This window comes from Acinonyx jubatus, chromosome D2 (genome assembly GCF_027475565.1).
Source record: "Acinonyx jubatus isolate Ajub_Pintada_27869175 chromosome D2, VMU_Ajub_asm_v1.0, whole genome shotgun sequence".
NCBI lineage: Eukaryota > Metazoa > Chordata > Mammalia > Carnivora > Felidae > Acinonyx > Acinonyx jubatus.
The window spans coordinates 43,443,402-43,460,941 of record NC_069393.1 but is presented as its reverse complement, the minus strand read 5'-3'; the positions used below and the strand labels follow the sequence as shown (position 1 = coordinate 43,460,941).

Below are 17,540 nucleotides of genomic sequence, written 5' to 3'. Positions count from 1 at the left end.
ACTAATTCTGTCTCTGGATTTGCCTATTCTGGACATTTCCTGTAAATGGAATAATAACAGTAGCCCTTTGTGACTGGCTTCTTTCACTTAGCCCAATATTTTCAATGTTTTTCATGTTATAACATGTTACCAGTACATAAGTTCCTTTTTATGGCCAAATAATATTCCATTGTTGGTATGTACCACACTTTAGTCTTCAATTGATGGACATTCAGGTTGGGTCCACCTGTGGCTCTTATGAATAATGCTGCCATGACATCACATTCACATACAAGTTTTTGTGTGAACATATATTTTCAGTTCTCTTGGGTATATACCTAAGAGTGGAAGGTGCTGGATTATTTGTTAACTCAATGTTTAGCATTTTAGGGAACTATCAAACTGTTTTCCAAAGTGACTGCCTCATTTTACATCCCTGCCAGCCACATAACAAGGGTTCTAGTTTCTCCAAATCCTTACAAATAGTTATTTGTCTTTTTCATTTTAGCCATCCTAGTGGGTGTGAAGGTATATGTTACTTGATTTGCAGTTCCCTGTTGAATAAATGGTGTTGAGCATGTTTTCACCTGCTTATTGCTCATTTACCTATCTATGTTGTCTTTTCACTTTCTTGATGGTGTCTTTTGAAATGCAGAAGTTTTGAGTTTGACGAAGTTTGGTTTATCTAATTTTGTCACTTGTGGATTTGGTGTGGTGGCTAAGAAGCCATTTCCTAACCCAAGGTCATAAAGATTTAGTCCTGTATTTTTGTCTAAGAGTTTTATGGTTTTCATGCTTATATTAAGGTCCCTCTTCTATTTGAGTTATTTTTTGTTAATTTGTGTGGATATCCCATTTTTCTAGTGGCATTTATCGATGTTTAAGCAGTTCTGAAGAAAAGATAACAGAATTGGTGGTTTTGTGGGGTGGTTTCTTGTTTGTTTTGATATACTGTTACAGTTTTTTGTTTAAACATTCTTAGCCCTTCAGCATGCTGGCAAACACATGGAAGATTGCATTGTGGCCTCGTACACAGCGCTGCTTCTCGGGTGTCTCTGCCAGGAGAGTCCAGTAAGTAATGGTTCAGTATTATGTGTCTTGAAAAGATTCCATTGTGACAACTTCATACCATTACCTAATTTACTTATGTATTACTCTATTTTCATCTTCATGTTAAAGCTTTCAAATATTTGATGACTTTTTTAAAAAAGCTTATTTATTTTGAAAGAGAGTGGGAGAAGGAGAGAGAGGATGTAGGACTCAAAACTCATGAACCATGAGATCATGACCTGAGCCCAAGTCAAGAATTGGGCACTTAACCAACTGAGCCACCCAGGCACCCTTATTTGGTGAACTTGTAAAGGTATTAATTATTTCTTACTCCAAAATAAGAGTACATCGGATTTAATGAGAAAGGTTTTTTTGTTTGTTTTTTTAATGTTTGTTTTTGAGAGATAGAGACAGCATGAGCGGGAGAGGGCAGAGAGAGAGAGGGAGACCCAGAATATGGAGCAGGCTCCAGGCTCTGAGCTGTCAGCACAGAGCCCAATGCGGGGCTCGAACTCACGAGCCATGAGATCATGACCTGAGCCGAAGTCGGATGCTCAATTGACTAAGCCACCCAGGCACCCCAATGAGAAAGTTTTTGATGGATGGATGAATTTATTGAAATGGCTTTGGTTGAAGTAAAAGCATAATATAAAACCTGTGCTGAGCTGGCTTTAGTCTCAGGGGGCCTGGGGGAGTGAGAGGAAGGAAAAAATCTAGTCTCAGTGATACTATTATTAAGGACTCAGATAATGTGTCTTTAAACCCAACTGCCCTCTGCATGTTGTTTTGTCTTGTGCTTGGTCTCCTCCTGGCCCCATACTGGCTCTAGCTACCAGTCTCCTCTAGTTAAATAAGGTCCAATAGAAGAAGGTAGCCTTCCTCCTGTATATTTCTTTTTAAGAGCAGAGTTCCACCTCCCATCCCTCCACACCCACTGCACCAGGTAGACGTCCTCTTATCTTGGCCAACTTTGGCTCACATGGCTTTTGTTCAAACAACTTACTTACTGGCAGGGAAAATGGGATTACTATGTAAGATTTAGATTGTGATGGTTTAACTAGAAGTATTAGTGTCCAGATGGTAGGGCTGAGTCAGCATGAGGGCAGACAGTTCTGGCTAATGGGACAGTCATTGGGAGGACTTTTTAAGGGGAAGGTCTAGTGAAGAGCCAAATTTTAAAATGAAAGGGAAGTTCTTTTCCTTAGGAGCCAAGGGCATTCAGGAGGCAAGAATGGAAGTCTATTCTATAGTGAAATTTTGGGTTAGCTTCTCGCTCTCTTTTTTTTTTTTAATTTTTTTTTCAACGTTATTTATTTATTTATTTTTGGGACAGAGAGAGACAGAGCATGAGCGGGGGAGGGGCAGAGAGAGAGGGAGACACAGAATCGGAAACAGGCTCCAGGCTCCGAGCCATCAGCCCAGAGCCTGACGCGGGGCTCGAACTCACGGACCGCGAGATCGTGACCTGGCTGAAGTCGGACGCTTAACCGACTGCGCCACCCAGGCGCCCCTCGCTCTCTTTTTTTAATGTTAGAGCATGTGCAAGCAGGGGAAGGGGCAGAGAGAGAGGAGACAGAATCCCAAGTTAGGCTCCATGTGGATCTCACAAATCTGAGATCATGACCTGAGCCAAAATCAAGAGGTGGACGCTTGACTGACTGAGCCACCCCGGTGCCCCAAGTTTGCTTCTCTTTTGTGTTAAATGTTTTTTCTGATCCTTTCTTGTCCATCTCTTCCATATTTATATTCTAGTCAAGCTCTGATCTAAATGCAGACTAGCGTGCTCCGTTGTGGCCCTTCCTGGCACATGGCTTTCAAGATCAAGACCAAAGTTCTCATCATGGCTCTAGAGGCCTACAAGATTTTTTCAGCTCAGCCCTTTTCTTTGTTTCCTTAAATTCAGAGATTTAAAAAAGTTTTGTTTTTTTTTATGTTTAATTTTTGAGAGAGAGAGAGAGAGAGAGAGAGAGAGAGGGCACGCAACCACGAGCAGAGGCAGAGAGAGGCAGACAGAATCCAAAGCAGGCTCTAGGCTCTAAGATGTCAGTACAGAGCCCAGTATGGGACTGGAACCCACCAACCCTGAGATCATGACCTGAGCTGAAGTCAGACGCTTAACCTACTACGCCACCCAGGCGCCCCCTTGAATTCAGAGATTTTAAGGGCAGATGAGAAATGCTTATCAAGCAGAGGGGAAAGAGGAAGAGGCAGTTGTCAAAAACAGTGGGCATACTATTTAAATTTAACAATTTTTAGGTATTCTGTTTTGCACACACCCTAGTTTCATTTATATTCTTTCTTAAATAACAGGTCTAGAAATTAATTTGTGGTATTACCACATATGATTTACCTTTGGCCATTTTTCTCATGTATAAATTTCTATTTGTCTGTATCTCTTATCTCTAAAGAGGTCATAAGGTCCTTAAATTGTAGGCAGTGTTGTGAATTCATAGAACCCTGGATGTCTTTATTGCCTTGGGGCATTATTATGATTAACCCCAGAAAGCTAGCTGATACATAAAACGTAATGGAAATTGGTTTGCTGAATGTGTAAGTAAAAGAGACACAAGAAAGCAGGTGGTTATATTATAGTAAAAGCTGCCTGTAGGAAAGCGCTGCATGCTTCGGAAGCCCAGGAGCTTAGGTCATTTTCCATTGCATACCATGTATCTAGTGCATTGTAATAGTCTCCTCACTCATTTTTGTCTTTCCTGCTCTCTTGACTCCATTCCTGAAATCTTGGACACTGCACCATAGCTAGCTTTCTTAAGACCACGTTTCTTGTCTCCCAGTCATTTAGGGAATCATAACTTTGTTTATGCCTTCATGTAAAACTTGTTAAAACTGCCTTCTCCATTTTCCAAATCTGTTCTTCCCCTTGGGTACTTTTCTAAATTTCCCAAATAGGCCATGCCATTTCTCATTTTTTTCTTTTTATTTAAGTAATCTCTACAACCCAACATGAGGCTTAAACTCACGACCCCGAGATTGAGTCGCACGTTCTTCTGACAGAGCCCCTCTCATTTTTTTCTTTTTGTACTTGCTGCTCTCTGTTTAAAAGTAAATGCTGTGACTGTCCTTCCCACGCCCCAGCCACTATATGTTGCATTCTGTTTTGATGGAAAGGGATTTGATTATTGAGGCTTTCACTCAAAACCTTGGATCCAATCATTTATTCTGTGTCATAGAAATCGCTTTTCTACTGAGCAGTCTTCATAGCACCATAGCTACTGCTTTTGCCACCACTATGCTAGCACGCTGCTCTCCTAGAAATTGCTTAAAGACATTCTTAAATTAGCTTTCATTTAGCTCTATAGTTTCCATCATGATTGCCCTTATAACATTCATCACTTCAGTATATTTTTTAAGCATTTTGTAAAATCTGTTTTAGGTGCAAGATTAACTCCGGAGTAAATATGCACAGCTGGGGGCTTACGGTGGCTTTCAGTGGCTTTCGGTGGGGAGGTGGTTCACTTAGATTATGGGCAATTGATAGCAGATAACTTAGCGTAGTTATTTTAGTAACATTTATTAGATCTTTTCTGAAACTGTATCCATACATTATTTTGTTTCTTTATAATTTCAAAAGTACCCTGACAGGAATTTTTTTTACAAAGGGAGAGAGGGGACTGCTGGCAAATGTCTTAAAAGCGTAGCATGTAATCTCATTCCCTGCCCCCATCACAAAAATCCGAAGTTCAGCCCCCACCTTCTGGCCCCAAACTCAGGACAACATATTTTCTTTTGTGCTTTTTATTATAGGTGAACCTTCTTAAAAGAGCCTTTCCTTTTATTATGAACCTTTAAAACAGTTCAAAAATATATTGAAATAGAACAGGTTTTTTAAGCAAGTTATATATTTTCCTTGTAACAGATTGGTTATATATATATATAGTTTGGCTGCTTCTTGCTAACAGTGAAGGGAAACACCTTAATGTCCTTTCTTGGCATTGCTGACATTCTCTCTCTCACGAAAATAGATTATCTTTGGAAAGATCTAGTTAATTCCTAGCCTACGTAGGAACATGAGGATTTTTTTTTTTCATAAGCACTTCTGAGGACATTTTCAACTTCCCTCTTGTCTTCTTGACGTGCCTGCCCCCCGCCCTCAACAGTGCATTTTGTTATCTCAGGCATTTTTCTCTGTACGTTTACAAAAGTAAATAAGGACACAAGTGTTTCATTGTAGCCTTTCCCAGTTTTACCTTTCTGAGGATGGGATGGAGTAGGGAATGGACACATACACCGGCAGATTTAGGAGGGTAGAAAAGGAAATTGCACATTAACCAAGGAGTTCAAGGACCTTGTGGAAGTTTCGAACAGGGTGTGTGCCAAAACCAACAACCCAGTGCGGGGGGCAGACTCCTGTTTTCTGCTGCCTGACCCATGTTTCTTTGATCTGTTTCCTCAGATCAATGTGACCACGGTGCGGGAATATCTGCCAGAAGGGGACTTTTCAATAATGACAGAGATGCTCAAAAAATTCCTGAGCTTCATGAATCTTACTGTAAGTAGCTTCTCTTGCAGCTTGTGTGGTCTTAAATATGATACTGTCATTAAACAGTAGGAATTAAAATGCTGTATGGCCATAGTGACTAGAAGCGAAAGGGATTCTCTTTTAATGTGTTCTTTTTAAGATAATTGTTCATTATTATGGCCAAATATATTGGCATTATGTTATCAAAGCCACAATTTAATCTTCATATGTTCTGATTCATAGTGTTCAGTTTAGTAAAGCCAAAGATTCTAAGCTTTGATTTGATGCTTGATAAAATTGGTTAAATATTAACTGTTACTTCCTTTCTGCCCCTCCCCACCTTCCCTTCAGTGTGCTGTTGGAACCACAGGCCAGAAATCTATCTCTAGAGTGATTGAATACTTGGAACATTGCTAGCTGCTTTACCTTTGCTTCAGGTGCTCGGTAATGCTGGAGCTATTCTTAGACAAAGAAAAGTCATGAAAGAAGTCCTTGAAGATATACCAAGAACATTCATCAGTATCATTCATGTTTGGATTTTTAAGGCCACCTGATTTCTTCGTCATGCATTCTGCATTTGCTAAATGACAGTTACTACATCAATCTGCAACTATCAAAAATGAGGGAAAAGGTTCAGGCTGTTAACAATTCCATGCAGTATTTAAATACACTTAACTTTGGCAGAGTTTATACTCTCCCCTCTTCTCTTGCTTCATTCTGGGCAAGTTTTAAGGGGAAAATTTGTGCTGCTGTTAGTGCAACTGCTGTGTATGTTGAGCCACTGTTGTCATGCCAGCCAGGTGCAAAGGCAGCTTAGCTACTGAGGTATCGAATGTTTTGAGGACATTCTAGACAACAGCTTAGTTCCTTTTTCAGGCTCATTTGCTTTTGCTTTTTTGTTGAATGATTCCAATCGTAAATAAAGCTTTTAATAATTTTGTGAATTTTTTTTTGTTGTTGTTCCCTGAACTACTGTCTATATTTAAAATTAGATGGAATCCAAAGACACAAGGGATTAATAGTATATTTTTTTATTTTTGATTTGGTTTGGGTTGTTGAGCTGTTTTTCACTTTTGAGACCATGACCATATTATCATACCATAATGAGTCATAGCTATAGACACAAGAAAACAAACAACAGTTTGAGGGAATATTATGTAAGATGATGTGCCCTGTTAAAGGATGAAGCAAAATAGACAAACAACCCAGGGTAGTTTACGCTTAATGCTAGAGGAGGCTCTTGAAACATTGTTTTGAGGGAGGGCTCTCTAGATATATTTTCTAATGTTCAGTACAATAAATATAAGGAAGCTAAAACACCAATGTGGAATTCATGTTTCCAGATAATGTGTATATTCTTCTACAGAGTGACAGGATCAAATGCATAAACGCAAAGCCTTAAATTGCTGGTTCAGAGAAGATCCTTTTTTTCATTCAAATTCTTAGTTCATAGAACAGTGTGTTTTGAAAACAGTCATGGAACACACAAAACACATTTTATATATTTAATTTCACAACATTGCAACTCTTTCTTATGTTAATTATTGTTCAGACCACTGGTTAAACTTTTTTTGTTGATTGGGCCTGAATACAGGCTTTCCAGAGATTTCTTTCATTAATACTTTTAAATACCTTTCAGGTAGTTATATCATGTTTCTTCATTGGATTTGTAAAACTTGAAGCCATAAAAATATATTAGTTTGGTGTGTATTGAGGAAAATAGCTAAAAGTCTAATTGTTATCCATTTAGACTTTGTTATTTCCTTGTATAAAGTGACAAATCGGGGCTCTTGTATCAGTGCCAGCTGTAATGTTTTTTAATGCAGTGGCTGCCTTCTATTGTCTTCCTATTTTTGATAATGCAGATTGTTGGGAAATCTATAAGGAAGTAACTGATTCCAGGCAAATTGTTTTCTTCCTCCTACCCACCCAACCCCCACCCATCACCTCTTAACAGCATAGTTCTAGTTATGCCAGTGTAACTTGGGAAGGACCGAGGTTTTATTTGCCCTGAGTATAAATGCTAGCATAGTGACCTATTTTAAAAGTATATCAGTAAATGATATCCATAAAATTGAATTAGTTAGATATATTTTGTTTAATAATTTTAAAATGCATTGATATTAATCATTGGCTTTAGGAATTGAACAGATTTTTGGTTAAAAAACCTGACTTGTGGCAGATGGTAAAGAATCTTCCAAAATGTTTGGATGAGAACAGTCAGGGCGAACTACATTTTTCTGTTACACTGGTAATCATTTGAGAATTGATTTACCTCCGTGTTTAACAGTTTTTTTTTTTTAATTTTGTTTTGTTTTTTAAATAATAACTAATTGTCAAGCACTGATAGAGATGCAGATTGTGGTGGGGGTGGTGGGGGAGAAATCACCTCACCAACTGCAGTGCATTTGTGTGTTTTTAACCCTCAGAGAACTCTGCATTTTAGGGTACTTGAGGCTGACTTGCAAATTAAAGTTTTAAAGTAACCTTTTTTCCATTGTAAATATTTCTGTAAATACTACCAATTGGAAATTAGAACAGTAGAGTACTTTTCTGAATCCAATCCTATTTTTATTTTATACAGTATTTCTCAGCTGTGATCTTTGGAGCAAAAGCCAACGGCAGGAAAAAAATAGTTTGTACCAGTTTCATGAAGTATGTCTTTGGGTTTTTGTAAATAATTTTAACTCAAATAAAATTGCTACTTTCAATACACATGTTGTCTTTAACATAAATCTATTGAACTGTTTTGGAGGAAGAAAGCTCATGAACTTGATATAGCTGACTAAGGGGAGATATGATGTGTTACGTGAATTTCCCTTTCAACATACACATAAAAATTTAACCAGTTTTTGTTAAACGTTACATAACTTCTCCCTTCCTCATACTCATCCGAATGTCAACTCTTAACTTGGATTCGTTTAGGGATGGTGATTTTCTGCTTGTATGTAGTTAGGCCTGTGATGCATTTGTTAAGTTGCCTTAGTCTTTTTGCCCCTCTGAATATGACCCAAGACTTTGTTGATTTGTTTTACAGCTGCTTTTAGTTTTTCAGTTTTCTTAGATGTCAAAGTTTCCTGCACAAGTAGATTCGTCAACCTCTCCTCACTGCTTTCAAAACTAGATTCGAAGGGGCCTCTCCCGTGAGCTCGCATCCACTCTCCCCTTTTGCACACATACACAACATGTATAACCATGTGGAAGCGGGCAGGCTATGCATATAGAAAGACCTAAATCACACACATACATTTGGAAAATAAGTGCTGATGTATGAGCAGTTTCCCAAACGACTTGTATCTTGCTTACTCAGCCACAAACGGGGCTCTCCCTGACCTCAGGACCGTGAAGACTAAACGGAACCGTGTGTATGAAGCATTAGCACCCTGTTTCAAACCTAGGTCTTGGTAAATGGTAGCTTTCACCAAACAATTCTGTTTCCACAGTCAGGAAATGAAAATGTTCTAAACAGAGTAGACTACTGTGACTCTGTCCACACCTGGGATAAGAGCTTTCCTATTGCTGAGGTCCTTGGGTTTGGGTCCCTTTAACTGCCAAGTCTCTAAAATTATTTCTAAAGTAGTTAATACCTTGTTAGTGACTAAAGCAGGGAGAAAATGGAACAAACCAGTGTGATTATTAAAATGTTTCAAACGTACCACTGGTATTTTGTTACATTAGAAGGAAGAACTGAAGAGTTTGCATAATTCAGTGTCCATTAATCTGATATTGGATGCACAGATTAAAAATTTTCTAGATGAAGTTATTTTTTTTTTTAGTGGTCTTCACACCCAACATGGGGCTTGAACTCACAACCCTGAGAACAAGGGTCCCATGTCTTCCAACTGAGCCAGCCAGGCTCCCCTAGAAAAATCTTTGAACAAAGAAGAATATCAAGTGTCCTGGTCAAACGTCTCTTCCCTTAGCTTCTGTGCAATTTGAATACCCCAAAGGCCCTGTACTGGTGTGAGCAAAAATAGAAAACAGTATCTGTGTATTACCTAGTTTTCAATGGTCTGAAATGAACTGTTTGCTAGCCACAGTTGTATTACAGAGGGTGCGGGTAGATGGAACTATGCTGTTGGAAGGTTCATAAATCTTAGTGTAAAGTAGTTTAATAGTAGATTGTAATAAAGATGCATGTTCTAACCCCTACAGCCTCTAGTAAAAAACAATGTGAAAGCATATAGCCAGAGCTGCTTACAAGAATGAAAATGGAACACTGAAAAGTATTTGAGTATACCAAAGGAAGACAGGGAAGAGTAACAAAAACAAAAACCTATGAGAGCAATAGAAAACAAATACCAAGAGCAAATAGATTTAAGTAAAAGCAAAGAAGTCCTTTTATAAGACAGGAAGAAGTCAAGAATATCCACTAAATCTAACAGTACCAATAATTCTAATGAATGTAAGTAACCAAATACTCCCAATGACAAGGCAGAGATTGTCAGACTGAAAAGGAGATGTGCTAGGGGTGTATGGGGGGCTCCGTCAGGCAAGCATCTGCCTTCGGCTCAGGTCATGATCTCACAGTTCTTGAATTCAAGCCCTGCATGGTCTCTGCACTGACAGTGCAGAGCCTGCTTAAGATCCTCTGTCTTCTCTCAGCCCGTCCTTCCCTTGTCTCTCTCTTAAAAATAAACATTAAAAAAATTATTTGAAAAAGAGATGCTAAATACAAATAGTTTTTGAAGGAAAAAGGATGGGAAAAGATAGACCATGCGAGCACTAACTTGGAGTGACTGTTTTAAGACAAAAGACGAGTATTAGGACTAAAAACATTTCATAATGATTAGGGGAGAGGGAAAATGTATCAGTAAGGAATAATTATGCACCTAGCAGAACTTTTAAAATACAGCAAAAACCAAAAGGTAGAAGTAGACAAGGTCACAACCATAGTTTGACATTTTAACACCCCTCAGGAATCGATAGGATGTATTTTTTAAAATCGGTAGGAGCAGGTGATCTGAGTGATCAACTACCCTAACTGAAATTTATGGGACGCTACTCAGCAGTTCTTCTGATGCATGTGAAACTTTCACCAAGACAGACTACATGATGGGTCATAAAACAAATCTCAATATTTCAGATGACTGGACCCTGTGCAAGGAATTCTATCAGTCAATACAGTACAATATCTAGAAAATTAAACTAAAAAGTCATATATACTTCTAAATAACCTATGAGTCAATCACAAAGGACATTAGAAAATAGTTGGAATTGAATAACAAAATACAAATAAAATCTATGGGATGCAGTTAAATAGTGCTTGGAAAATTAGCTTAAAATGTTTAGGAAGAAGGCTTAACATCTAAATTTCTACCTGAAGAAACTAAAGGGATAAAATGAGCAATTTAAGCCCAAGTAAGCTGAAAGAAAGAAAGCAAACTAAGAGCAGAAAGCAATAAGAGACAACTAAAGAGAAATTTTACCTAAGCCAAAATTTGGTTCTTTGAAAAATTAACAAAATTGGTAGACACTTAGGACCAATCAAGAAGAGAGAGAAGTCACAAATTACCAATGTCAGGAATGAAAAGTGGACTATCAGTTATAAATGCTACAGATCTTTAAAAGGATATTAACATTATGATTAAGTCATTAAGTTTTATAATTGGACAAATTCCTTGAAAAAAATTTAAGACGGACTCAAATTTATTTGCCCTGTATCTTAAAAAAGCAATTTATATTTTAAAAACCTCCTACAAATAAAAGTACTATCCCAGAAGATTAGTGGCACCTTGTAAAACATTTAAGAAAATATCAATCTTAAATAGACTTCTCGAGAATAGAAGGAGGTACTTTTCAAGTCGTGGTATGAGGCTCACCCATAATGCCCTAATATTAGAGGCAAAAGGAAAGAAAAAAAAAAAAAAACCAAAAAACAACAGACCATTTCATGACCATAGATGCGAAGTCTTTAATAATATTAGAAAATAAACTCCACTCGTATATAAGAAGCATAATACATCACAACCAAGGAGTTGTCAAAGGAGTCCAAAGTTGGTTTTACATTTGTAATCAGCATAATGAACTATATCAACAAAGGACTAAAATCATATCCCCTCTACACAGAGAAAAAGTATTTGACGATGCAATAACCACTTATGATCTTAAAAGCTCAGCAAACTAGTATACTGGAATTAAAATGAAAATTTAAAAGCCTCAGCAAACTGGAAATAGATAAGAATTACCTTAACCAGGTAAAGAGCATATATAAAAAGTGCCGTTGTATAATACTTCACTCCTAAGGTCAAGAACAAGGCAGAGATGTTCAAGCTCAACACTTCTATTTTTATTTTTCTTAAACTAGAATTTAGAAACTGACCTAAAATTCACATGGAAATGCAAAGGAGCTAAAGTTGTCAAAATAATCTTTTAAGAATAACAAAACTGGAGGATATACACTACCGAACTTTGTTTCACTATAAAACTACAGTAGTCAAAACCATGTGATATTACCTACCGCAGGGAGAAAAAATCAGTACAAAAAGAGCCTAGATGAACACCTACATGTAATGGTCAATTGATTTTTGGCAGAGGCACCAAAACTCTTTAATGTAGAAAGTATTTTTAACATGGTTCTGAAACATCTGGATATCCATTAAAACGAAACCAAAAAACCTTGACCCCCTACAACCTCATGCCAAACACAAAAATTAATACCATGTGGATCATATAGACCTAAGTGTAAAAGCTAAATCCATGAGGGTTTTACAAGAAAGCATGAAAGAACATATTCATGATTTGGGGATTGGCAAAGATTTTTTAGGATAACCAATAAAGGAAAAAATGGATTAGACTTCATCCAAATCAAGAACTTTTATCAAAAGACACCATTAAGAAAATGAAAAGGCAAGGGGCGCCTGGGTGGCTCAGTGGGTTAAGCATCGACTGATTTCAGCTCAGGTGATGATCTCACAGTTTCTGAGTCGGAGCCCCACATCAGGCTTGGTGCTGACAGTGTGAAGCCTGCTTGGGATTCTGTCTCTCTCTCACTCTCTCTCTCTCTCTCAAAATAAATAAACTTCAAAAGAAAATGAAAAGCCAGGTCTCAGATTGGGAGAAAATATCCACAAATCGTATGCTTGACAAAGGACTTGTGTCCAGAATATGTAAAGAACCACAACTCAATAATAAAAAGCAAACAATCCAGTTTTAAAATGGGCAAAAATCCTGAATAGGTACTTCATAAAGGATGAAAATATGAAAAATAAATACATGTAAAAGTGCTCAACATCATTAGTCATCATGGAAGTGCCAATTTAAATCACAAGATAGTACTTGTATTCAGTAGAACAGACAGAATTCAAAAGATGTTAATGCTGGAACGATTAAAACTTTCTTAATGTAGTTGGTGGGAATGTAAATTACCACCACTTTAGAAAAATTTTCCAAATTATAAATTCCTTGTAAAATTAAAAATACAACTGGTCTTTCAATCCATTTCCATTTTGTCCAGGAGACATTAAAACATTCAACAGAAAAACTTGGGGAGAGGTGCCTGGGTGGCTCAGTTGGTTAGGCGTACAACTTTGGCTCAGGTCATGATCTCACAATTCATGGGTTTGTGGGTTCGAGCCCCATATCAGGCTCTGTGCTGACAGCTCAGAGCCTGGAGTCTGCTTCAGATTCTGTGTCTCCCTCTCTCTCTGCCTGTCTCCTGATTGAGCGCTTGCTTGCTGTCTCCTCCCCCCGCCTCTCTCTCTCTCAAATAAACAAACATTAAAAAAAAAAACTTGCAGAAAAAATGTTGATAGCTATTATTAATGTAATGACACTAGAGGGGTGCCCAGCTGGCTCAGTCAGTAGAGTGTGTGATTCTTGGTCTTAAGGTCATGAGTTTGAGCCCCAAGTTGGGCATAGAGATTACTTAATAAAAAAGGAGAAAGCTATTGGGGCGCCTGAGTGGTTCAGTCAGTTAAGCATCTAACTCTTGATTTCGGCTCAGATCGTGATCTCACAGTGAGTTCGATCTCACAATGAGCCGCCCCCCCCCCCCCCCGCCCAATCAGGCTCACTGCTGTCTGTGCAGAGCCCACTTCAGATCCTGTCCCTGCTCCCCACCCCCATCCCCACTCTGCCCCTCCCCTGCTCACACTCTCTCTCTCAAAAATAGACATTAAAAAAAAAAAAAGTTTCTGTATCTAATTTGAGAAAGAGCGGGGTAAGGGCAGAGAGCAATGGAGAGAGAGAATCCCAAGTAGGCTCCACGCTCAGCACGGAGCCCAACGTGGGGCTCAATCTCACAACCATGAGATCACGACTGGAGCCAATATCAAGTCAGATGCTCAACTGACTGAGCACTCAGGCACCCCAGAAATCGATTGCATTCTATACACAGAATATATTTCAAGTAGCAGAAAGAGAAATTAAGAAAGCAATTCCATTTACATGTACAGCAAGAATATTCAAATGCCTAGGAATAAATTTAACCAAGGTGGTAAAAGACCTGTACTCTGTAAGCTAAAAGATATTGATGAAAGACATTAAAGAGGACACAAACAAATGGAAATATATTTCATGCTCATGGATTAGAAGATTAATATTGGTAAAAAGTCCATACTACTCAAAGCAATCTACAGATTCAATGCAACTACTATCAAAATAACAACAGCATTTTGCACTTAACTAGAACAAAAATACTAAAGTTTGTATGGGGGTGCCTGGGTGGCTCAGTCGGTTGAGTCTGACTCTTGATTTCAGCTCAGGTCATGACCCCAGGGTCATGGGATCAAGCCCTGCATTGGGCTTTGCACTGACAGTGCTGACCCTACTTGGGTTTCTCTTTCCCTCTCTCTCTGCCCTTCCCCTGCTGGCATTCTCTCTCTCTCTCATATAAATAAAATGAAAAAAAAATTAAAATAAAATTTGTATGGAACCAGAAAAGACCCAAGATATCTAAAGCAATCTTGAGAAAAAACAACACAGCTGGAGATATCACAATCCCAGATTTCGAGATATATTACAAAGCTGCAGTAATCCAAACAGTATGGTACTGGCACACAGACACTTAGATCAATGGAACAGAATAGACAGCCCAGAAAGAAACACATGCTTACATGGCCACTTAATGCATGACAAAGAAGGCAAAAATATCCAACAGGGAAAAGACAGTGTCTTCAATAAACAATGAAGGGAAAACTGGACAGCTACATGCAAAAAAACGAAACAGGACCACTTTTTTACACCAAACACAAAAATAAATTCAAAATGGATTAAACACATAAACTTGAGCCCTAAAACATAAAACTAGAAGACAACACAGGCTGTAATTTCTCTGACAGTGGCTATAACAACATTTTTCTAGACATGTCTCCTTGGGCAATTGAAAAAAGAGTAAAAATAAACTATTGAGACTACAGTAAAATAAAAAGCTTTTGCATTGCAAAGGAAACCATTAACAAAATGAAAAGGCAACCTACTGAAGGGGAAAAGATACTTGCAAATGATATGTCCAATAAGGGGTTAATATCCAAAATATACAAATCAACACCAAAGAAACAAAGAATCTGATTTAAAAATGGGCAAGGGACCTGAATCATCATTCTTCCAGAGAAGATGTACAGCAGGCCAACAGACACATGAAAATATTCTCAACACTACTGATCACCAGGGAAAAGCAAATCAAAATCACAATGAGTTATTACCTGACAAAATAGCTAGAATCAAAATGCAAATGAAAATCACAATGAGATATTACCTGTCAGAATAGCTAGAATCAAAAGGACAAGAAATAACAAGTGTTGGTGAGGATGCGGAGGGGAAAAAACCCTTTGCACTGTCAGTGGGGATGTGAGTTGGTGCAGCCACCCCAGAAAACAAGGTGAAGTTTCCTCAAAAAAAATTAAAAAAAGAAACACCATAGGAGCCAGCAATTATACTACTATTTACCCCCAGGAAATGAAAACGCTAATTCAAAAAGATACATGTACTCCTATATTTATCGCGGCATTATTTCCAATAGCCAAGACATAGAAGCAGCCTAAGTGTCCACTGACAGATGAATGGATAAGTCTATTGAGTTGTGGGAAATACATACAATGAAATATTACACGGCCATAAAAAAAGAATGTGATCTTGTCATTTGTGACAACACGGATGGACTAGAAGGTATTATGCTAAGTGAAATAAGTCAGAGAAAGTCAAATGCCATCTGACCTCACTTATATGTAGAATCTAAAAAACAAAACAAAACCAGACCCTTAAATACAAAGAACAAACTGATGGTTGCCAGAGAGAAGGTGGGTGGGTAGGGGATGAATAAAGTAGATGAAGGGAATTAAGAGGTATAAACTTCCAGTTATAAAGAAGTCATGGAGATGAAAAGTATGGCACAGGGAATGCAGTGAGTAATATTGTAATGATGTTGCCTGCTGACATGTGGAGACTGCCCTTACTGTGGTAATAAGTAATATACAGAATTGTTGAATCATTATGTTGCACACCTGAAATGAATATAATATTGTATGTTAATCATACTTCAGCTAAACAAACAAATGAATAACATTAGTGAGTCATATTTGGATAGACTGTAAATAAAGGGGCAATGAAGAAATTATAGGAGTTCCAGCTTCTACTCCTAAGTTGTTTCCAACTTTCACTGGCAATACTAATTTTCTGGTAAGACTGTTTAAACTGCAATCATTTCTGTCAATTATTTTAATGTTTACTTATTTTTGAGAGAGAGTGTGAGCAGGGGAGGGACAGAGAGCGAGGGAAACGGAGGATCTGTAGCAGGCTCTGTGTTGTCAGCAACGAGCCCAATGTGGGGCTCAAACTCACCAACCCTGAATTCATGACCTGAGCCAAAGTCAGTTGCTCTACTGACTGAGCCACCCAGGTGCCTCAAATTTCTTTTAATTGTTAAAATAAAACCAATATTTGCTTTGCAACAGCTGAGTTATATAAATGTTGTTACTCTTTGACAGAGAGAGCACCAGCAGGGGAGAGGGAGAGGGAGAGAGAGAATCCCGAGCGAACTCTGCAATGTCAGTGCAGAGCCCCACACGCGGCTCCATTCCATAAGTCTGAGATAGCTGATCTGTGCCGATATCAACGGTTGGTTGCTTAACTCCCTGAGCCACCCACGTGCCCCTATGCAAATATTTTTGAAGCACTTTCTGGAGCTATTCATTGCTCAGATATTGGCCAGAAACTGTGGCGAAGGAATTTGGTAGCTTCCTATTGAAAACTCTTACTGGGGGGGAAAAAAAAAGACATTAACTGAAGACTTGACTAAATATATGCTAATGAACTCAGTAACTTAAATGAAATGAATAAGTATCTAGAAAAATAAAGTGAACAAAAATTGACACCAAAAGAAATGGAAACAAGAGTTTTAAAACTTAAAAAAAATTTTTTTAATGTTTATTTTTGAAAGAGTAAGAGAGTGTGAGAGGGGGAGGGGCAGAGAGAGAGGGCAACACAGGATCCAAAGCAGGTTCCAGGCTCTGAGCTGTCAGCACAGAGCCCAACGTGGGGCTTGAACTCATGAACGGGGAGATCGTGACCTGAGCCGAAGTCGGATGCTTAACTGAGCCACCCAGACGCCTGAGTTTTATAACTTCTAAAGAAATTGAATTAGCGTTAAAAAAAATTCTGTAACACATATAACAAAGTTAATGGTTTTGAAAGCTGTTACCACTAAATTTTCAGGAAGTAAATAATCTGAATCTTATGCAAATTATTCTGGAGCACTGAAAAAGAGAAAAACACCCTAAAAACTCAGTGAACTGTGTACAACAAAATAAGGACAACAGGGAAAAAAGAAATTGTAAGGTTATCCCACCCTAACCATAGACAATAAATTCCTTTAAAATATGCTAGCAAATTGAGTATGGCAATTTTAGAAAATATAGAAAAGATACAACATGTCCAAGTTGGATTTATCACAGGAATGCAACAGTAAGTGAACATCAGAAAAAACAACTCATCACATTAACAGAGTAAAGGAAGAAAACCATGGGTTCTTCTAAATGGATGCACAAAAATTAAACTCAAGTACTATTCAAAGATATATATTCAAAATAAATCAAAA

The 17,540-nt window shown here is 38.0% G+C and overlaps 1 protein-coding gene across 3 annotated transcripts in view; it reads left to right on the top strand.

Annotated features, from left to right (window-relative positions):
• WAPL (WAPL cohesin release factor) overlaps window positions 1-8,221 on the top strand; it is a 90,870-nt gene extending 82,649 nt beyond the window's left edge. For all 3 annotated transcript variants that reach the window (XM_053207646.1, XM_027062469.2, XM_027062468.2), the window contains 3 exons: window positions 962-1,050; window positions 5,441-5,536; window positions 5,858-8,221. In XM_053207646.1, coding sequence (XP_053063621.1) covers window positions 962-1,050; window positions 5,441-5,536; window positions 5,858-5,923 — 251 coding nt within the window. In that variant the 3' untranslated portion in view covers window positions 5,924-8,221. The remainder of the gene's footprint in view (window positions 1-961; window positions 1,051-5,440; window positions 5,537-5,857) is intronic.
• Window positions 8,222-17,540: the final 9,319 nt, after the last annotated feature.